The sequence below is a fragment of the Mobula hypostoma genome, chromosome 4, assembly GCF_963921235.1.
Source record: "Mobula hypostoma chromosome 4, sMobHyp1.1, whole genome shotgun sequence".
Lineage (NCBI taxonomy): Eukaryota > Metazoa > Chordata > Chondrichthyes > Myliobatiformes > Myliobatidae > Mobula > Mobula hypostoma.
Genome location: NC_086100.1, coordinates 152,613,054 through 152,619,894, shown reverse-complemented (window position 1 = coordinate 152,619,894; position 6,841 = coordinate 152,613,054). Strand labels below are relative to the sequence as shown.

General features: G+C 38.7%; 1 protein-coding gene across 1 annotated transcript; it reads right to left on the bottom strand.

Moving 5' to 3' along the window:
• Positions 1 to 2,509: 2,509 nt before the first annotated feature.
• On the bottom strand, positions 2,510 to 6,212 carry LOC134345682 (myosin light chain 5-like; the record flags this gene model as incomplete). The annotated part of the gene is made up of 6 exons (XM_063046735.1): positions 2,510 to 2,697; positions 3,210 to 3,258; positions 3,362 to 3,440; positions 3,538 to 3,642; positions 5,184 to 5,259; positions 6,084 to 6,212. Coding segments are annotated over 6 exons (537 nt in total), but the record flags the coding sequence as incomplete, so codon positions are not given.
• Between the last annotated feature and the right edge of the window lie 629 nt (positions 6,213 to 6,841).

The window sequence follows — 6,841 nt, the reverse complement described above, 5'->3', positions numbered from 1 at the left end:
GTAGCCCATCATCAAATAATGATAACATATTAGAGGAAAAACAACATCCATATACTAGGAGGAATCAGATTCTCTGAGGAAAATAAGGTGGGGAAAATGGGCAATCAAGAGCCAAATTAGGTATTACAGTCATGATCCCATATGTCAATAGTCTAATTAATTTGAAAATCAAGAAACTTGCAGATGCTGGAAAGCTGAAACAAGAAAGTGCTGAAAAGACTTAACATATAATGTAGCATCCATGGAAAGAGAAATAAGAGTTGATATTTCTGGTTGAAGACCCTTGGTCAGATGACAAACATGAGCAAATGGGATCAGTGTATATAGTCAAAATAGTTGGCATGGACATAGTGGTCAGAGGGACCTATTTCTGTACTGCACAACTCCGTGGCTCTAAGGCCTTTCAGAGATCTTTAATTCTGATTGTTCACAGCTTTTTTTGGTTTTGTCTCATTTCTTGAGTTGTGTAATGTTCAATATCAGATCAGATACTTTACAAATAATTATATTTAATGATTATAGAGTAAGATTACATTCCCATACTACTTCAGTCCAACTTTTAGGTTAATTTGGACTCGGTGGTATCACAAACACACACCTATGAGGCAGTTAGTAAGTTAAGGTTCGAAAGACTGGACACAAGAATCCAGACCAACACCAGTACAAAAACCAAAACAGTGCTCCATTATTGACATACTGTATACAATTAAGACATTAAAGTGAAGACTTTTCTGCCCTTCTAGGTGAATATAAATAATGCAGTGACACTATTTGAAATATATCTCTCCATGAAAACACTGGTAGCCAAAAATAAACTGCTGGAGGAATTCAATATCTTAAGCAGAATCTGTGAAGGCAAAGGAATGGTTAATATGTTGGGTTGAGACCCTGTGTCAGGACTAAGAATGTGGAGGGAATACAGCCAGTACATGAAAGTGAGAGGGAGGAATGAGACAGGAGCTGGCAGGTGATAGATAGAACAAAGTGAGGTGGGGAATGGTTGGTAGATAGACCTATATAGGGAAGGGGGAGTTTTGAAACAGTGACTGGTAGGTGATAGCAAGATGCATACAGAAGGGAGAAGATGGATGGAGAAGGGGAAAGAAGAGTAAAGGCAGTGGCTGGTAGCTGATAACTGGAACCAGAGAGGAAGGAAGACTGGCAAGTAGAACCAGATTGGAGGGTGGGAGCATATGAAATGTAAACCAATGGAGAAGAAATCCAAATGGATAGGTATGTGAATGATGGGCAGATGGAACCATGTGCGGAAGCCGATTGGTAACAAGAAAGGGAAATGGTGAGGCTGATGAAAAAGGTGAATAAAGGGAGAGAGAACAAGGATGGACCAGTGTAAATGGGAAAGGAACAAAGGAGACATAAGTTACCTGAAATTGTGTCCTGACCAACATAAATCCAAAGAAATTGAATCACAAACAAGAGAAAATCTGCAGATGCTGGAAATCCAAGCAACACACACAAAATGTTGGAGGAACTCAGCAGGCCAGGCAGTATCAATGAAAAAGAGTACAGTCGATGTTTTGGGCTGAGACCCTTAGGGTAAGATCAGTAAGATCACTCTCATGAAGACTGAAAGATGATAGGGCTATTACCCAGAAATAGATAGTTACACCACCAAGAAACATTTCCTAATATCAATGTAAATGTGCTTCTAGCTGGTTTTACCCTGTGTGCAGTAGTGCACGGTCACATCATTTATTTCTCTGGTCCTCCTGCTCCATTGCTTGTAATCAGCTGAGAGCACCAGAGCAGTCACCAGTGACTGGTTGATAGATAATAGTCAAGCAGCAGCAGTTTTTGACTACGAGGTTATGTTGGTGGAAGGGATATCCGGAACATTTTACTTTCAATTTGGGGCAGAAGAAACCAGAATTTGCTCATCATCTTGCATTTTGTTGATTCACAACCTATGACTATGAAAACTGCACCTAGGAGTTAGAAGTTACACAATTTGTTGACCGTGACTTCCTGTACGGTTTGAAAGTTGACTCTGTTTTTCAAGCAATTTCCAATTTTTCTTAACTTTACATTTTCTTAACATTACCCCTCCCCCCAACAAAAAAGTCCCCTGCATTTAAATAGAGCCTTTCACAGCCTTGGGTCATCCACTTCCAAACAGTACTATTTATTCAGAGCAATATCTCAGAGCCAGGAGTCCAGGGATAATTCCCCTGGTGCTCTTCAAAATAGAACAAGAATCCAAAGGGGGCTTGATTTACTAATTTAGCTGAAAGGAAGCACCTCTCTCTATGCTGTTCTGTATTGCAATAACAGTCTTGATTTTGTGCTCTAGTCACTGAAGCAGAACCTGAACCCACAATTACAAGTCAGAAAGCATGAATGCCACCAACTGAGCTACCAGTGATATGCATCTCAAAAATGCTTTTGAATTATCAGGATTAGCATGTATATATATAGCACAAATAGGAAAGTAAATTGTACCTGAAGTTAGGTCATAGGATTGGGGAGCAACAGAAACTACAAGAACCACTTATTTACAATGTGGTTTTATTCACTGTTGATGCAACGTGATAAATACAAAAATCTGAGGACTTCAGGTACGTGTGTTTTATTTTTCATTTAGTCCTTTTCTTCACCATGCGTGATGATGTAGCAGAGCGATTTATAATCCAGATTACCCGCTGGGTCAATAGGAGAGGACCGAAACATTTGGTCAGCCTACAGCACATGCATAGACAGAAGAAAGAGAGGGAGACATATTACATTGCTATTAAAATGTTAACTGCTGCAAGTTTGCAAGATGGTTCCCTGTATAAATAAAATATATGTCAACAATCTCATGAAATGTAAGTATAAAAGGGAAATAATGATATCTGTTGCAATCAATTCAACCTTATTTAGTGCATAGACACCTTATGAATACAAATTGTTATTAATAAGGGATTATTTTCATCTACACCTCATATATCCTGATTATATTATCTTTACATACATTTATGAAAAAATACACCTTTTATTTACTTCTGTTTTGTATAAGTGCTAGTTAATCTTTGGAAAATCAAATATAGAATTTATTCCATTTTGGAGCTGCAATGTGCAGAGGTTTTCTTGTTACACCTATTACACTGCTGGTGTAAGACCTCAGTATAATTGAACATAAATATATTTGCTTTCCTAATTGGCAATTGCATTGGTCAAAGAAGAGTGAATGATTAAGTGTTTATGCAAACCTCCTCAGCTGTGAATTTGTCAGCTTGTGTCATCAACATGCGTTTTAATCTGAAGGTGGGAAAAAACAAGATGAGAAGCTTGTCAATAAGGATGCTACAGAAAATGCAAAATAAAAATGAACAAAAATCAGGAAAATAAAAGAAACACATACTCGTCTTTGTTGATGTGTCCTTTGCTTTCTGGATCAAATAATTTGAATGCATTTAGCAATACCTCTTCTGGATCAGTGCCTGCATATATATATATATATAAAAAATCAGTGAGAAGAATCTATGAGACTAAAGTTAGGGAGCAAGAAATGAAAAGAGAGAAGTAGTATTGTTGTACCATGTAACTTTGCTCCAAATAGATTTAAAAACATGGTGAAATTAATTGGACCAGTGGCCTCTTTCAGCATGGATTCTAGTTCGTCATCTTTTACTTGAAGTTTGCCTGAAGATAGAACAAAAAAATAATGGGTTAATACTTTTTATCAGCTCATCTCATCATCTCAATGTGCATGGCTGTTCATCAAACATTTGAAGACATGGAATTGTACCTGATTACATGGAATTAATGACAGAACGAACCATTCTGTTCTGAGTCTCTGTGTCTCCTTACCTCATGAGCTCTTGTCAGAACTGCGCTATATGAGTATTCTCTCATCCTCCTTCTAATTCCCCAGCATGTCGTCCATCCCCTTTACGCTGCATGTACATCACGCTTTCCCTTGAAAGTAGCTATGTTGCTCGTTTTAACATTTCACATATTAATGAATTCTGCATTCCACATTACAATTATTCTCAAAGAATAGACAGCCATCCCAACCATTCCAAATTCTTTAAAGATTCCTGAGAAGCTAATTTAGATGTAAGGATCTTGGTATGTTATTGACAGCATTTCTAGCTATGTCTAGTTTAGTTTATTTTCTGGTTTTCATTTATTTTCTTGGGACTTTGTCATGAGTTTGTCTGATCAATACCTACACACCTTTAAACAGTTTGTCTTTCCTTTTAGCAGCATCTCTCTACATTATCAGGGATTCCCCAAATAATGAATGACCTGACATACGGAATTCTGACTTTATGCAAACTCTCCCACACATTTTAAAAACATTCTTCAAACTAGTCATAATAATAACAAAATATTTCATATTATTCATTAATGGCTGGATACAATATATATTCTATTAGTACAATTAAGTGTTACATTATCGTTCAATAAAATTGAAGTATATTGTAGTGCACTAAGCTACAGATGGTCAAAGAAATTGGAGACACAAGAAACAGCAGGTGCTGGAATCTGGAACAACAATCATCTGGTAGAGCTCAGTGTCCTGAACAGTATCTCCAGTGGAAAAGGAATTGACATGATTTTGGATTGAAATGCTGTATCAGGGTTGAGAATGGAGAAGGAAAGTAGCCTGTATAGGAAGAGCGGGGAGTGGTGCAACTGGTCCCCATTTCTCCTCTCTCTCCACTCCTCTCATCACCTTATGCTGGGCATCTCCCCTTTGCGTTCCAGTCCTGATGCAGGCTTTCAATCCAAAGCATTAACATTTCCTTTACACCACAAATGCTGCTGCTCCAGCTGCATTCCTCCAGCTGATTGTTTGCTAGTTCTATTTCTTGTATTACTGACAGTTCAAAAAGCAATTCATAGGTTGCAGTAAACTTTAAAATGAAACAGACACAAATGGTGACTTTTTTCAGTATTCATATGATACTGGCTCATGGGAAAAGAACAGCTGAAGATGGAGACAACTGTTTGACTGATTGTCAGCTGGTCAATCTACCTGATACCACTGAGGGTTGAACTGAGACATCCCAGAGGATGAAATGTGATATCCAAACATTTACAGAATATTTTAATATCAACGAAAATGTCTCAAGCTATTAATAGCTTTCATAAGGACAAACCAATTTCATAATGATGTGCTTCTGCGACCTGCATCAGTATACTAAGATGGTATAAGGTTTGTAAGTAACATTTACCTAAGGATGCATAAGTGTCTTTCAGATCCTCCTTGTCAATGAAGCCATCTCTGTTCTGATCAATCAGAGTGAAAGCCTAAACGGGGAAAAGCATCAAAATAATCCAGTTAAACATGACAATCTGCCAGATACAATAGAAGATCACTGGATTATAACGAACGTCTCCTTGTAATTTCTCATGTACCTTTGCTTCTGGTAGTGCAATTGAACAAAGAGCAATATACTAACAATTTAATTCATCTGTAAAATATGTTAATTTATGTACTTCAATGCATACCTTCCTAGACATCCGTTTCTGGTTTCATGCATTTGTTAAATGGTAATAACTACAAAGTCAAAAACATCACAAGAAATATATTGAACAGCAGAAGCCAAACAGAGAATGAGGAAAGGGAAATCGCTTTCTTTTAAACTTTGTTCTGGGACGTTGTTTAATAATTTAGATTCATCCTTACATTCTATTCAATATTACTGTCCCTAATCGAACAAGGGAATCAGATTTAGATCGCTTCGGATATCAAAAAGTGTTCCAGCAAATTATTAAATTTAAAAGTCATATACCATATTCTAATCCTTCTCATATGCCCTCAAAATAGAAAAGGCGATAATCCTGCCCGTCGAACCCATGCTGCTCCCAGAGCAATCCAGTAATCTTTCCTCTCCTTTCTTTTTATTCATGCCAATGTATACGTATTTTCACTCATCCCTCTCTCCTCCCACATCCCGTCTATCAGCCTATCCGCCTCTGTCCACTCTTTCCCAAATATTGTATTGGCTGCAGGTTTTTCTTCCTTTCGTCCCGCTTCATCTATTTCGTCGGCTGGAGAAGCACTAGGGGACAACGGAAAGACGTTTTATAAATGAAAGTTTGTAGCATTCCGGTGTGGCGCACACACTTACCTCCTTGAATTCCTGGATCTGGGTCTGCTCAAAACTGGAGAAGACGTTTGAGGAAGCCCTCTGGGCTCGCTTGGCGCCACCTTCCTTCTTTTTGGTTTTCCTGCTCGCCTGCAGGGCAAAGAAAATGAGTGAGAAATATCACCAGGTAGTTGGATTAGGCGGAACACGCAGCGCCCGAACTTCACACATACTCACCATGCTCACCCGTGGTAGGGCAGCGAGGGTTGTGGTTTATATAGAGAGCTGTCCCGGTGCCGGACGCTAAGGCTGCAGCCGACTCTAGTCCCCAAGGCAGCCGACAGCCCGCACAAACTACTCCTTACAAGGAAACGTTCAGCTCGACAGCAAATGGGTCCCCGGAGACAGAGATTAAAGCTTCTGCACCTGATGCAGATCCATTCTGAACTTCTAGGGAGGAATTTTGAAGTTTAATTGACTCCGTCAAGAAGAGATAGCAAGAAATCCAATTGCCAAAAAAAAAGGCTATTCAGAAAACCTCTGGATTCCCAGTTGAAGTTGAAGCGTGTTTATTCCAAATTAGTTCAACACTTCTCATGAAACAGCGGGTTTAAAGCAAAACGTTGGTGCAGTTTGTAAGATTCTCCATCGAATCCCTTTCACTTGGATAAATTTGTCAGACCCAGGTTCACGTTATGCTATCAAGCGAGCACAGGGCAGCACAGACGTGATATTCAAAACGGTTTATAAAGGGTTCTTACTAAGGTAACAGCAGTCTGCATTTATTGAGCCCTACTATC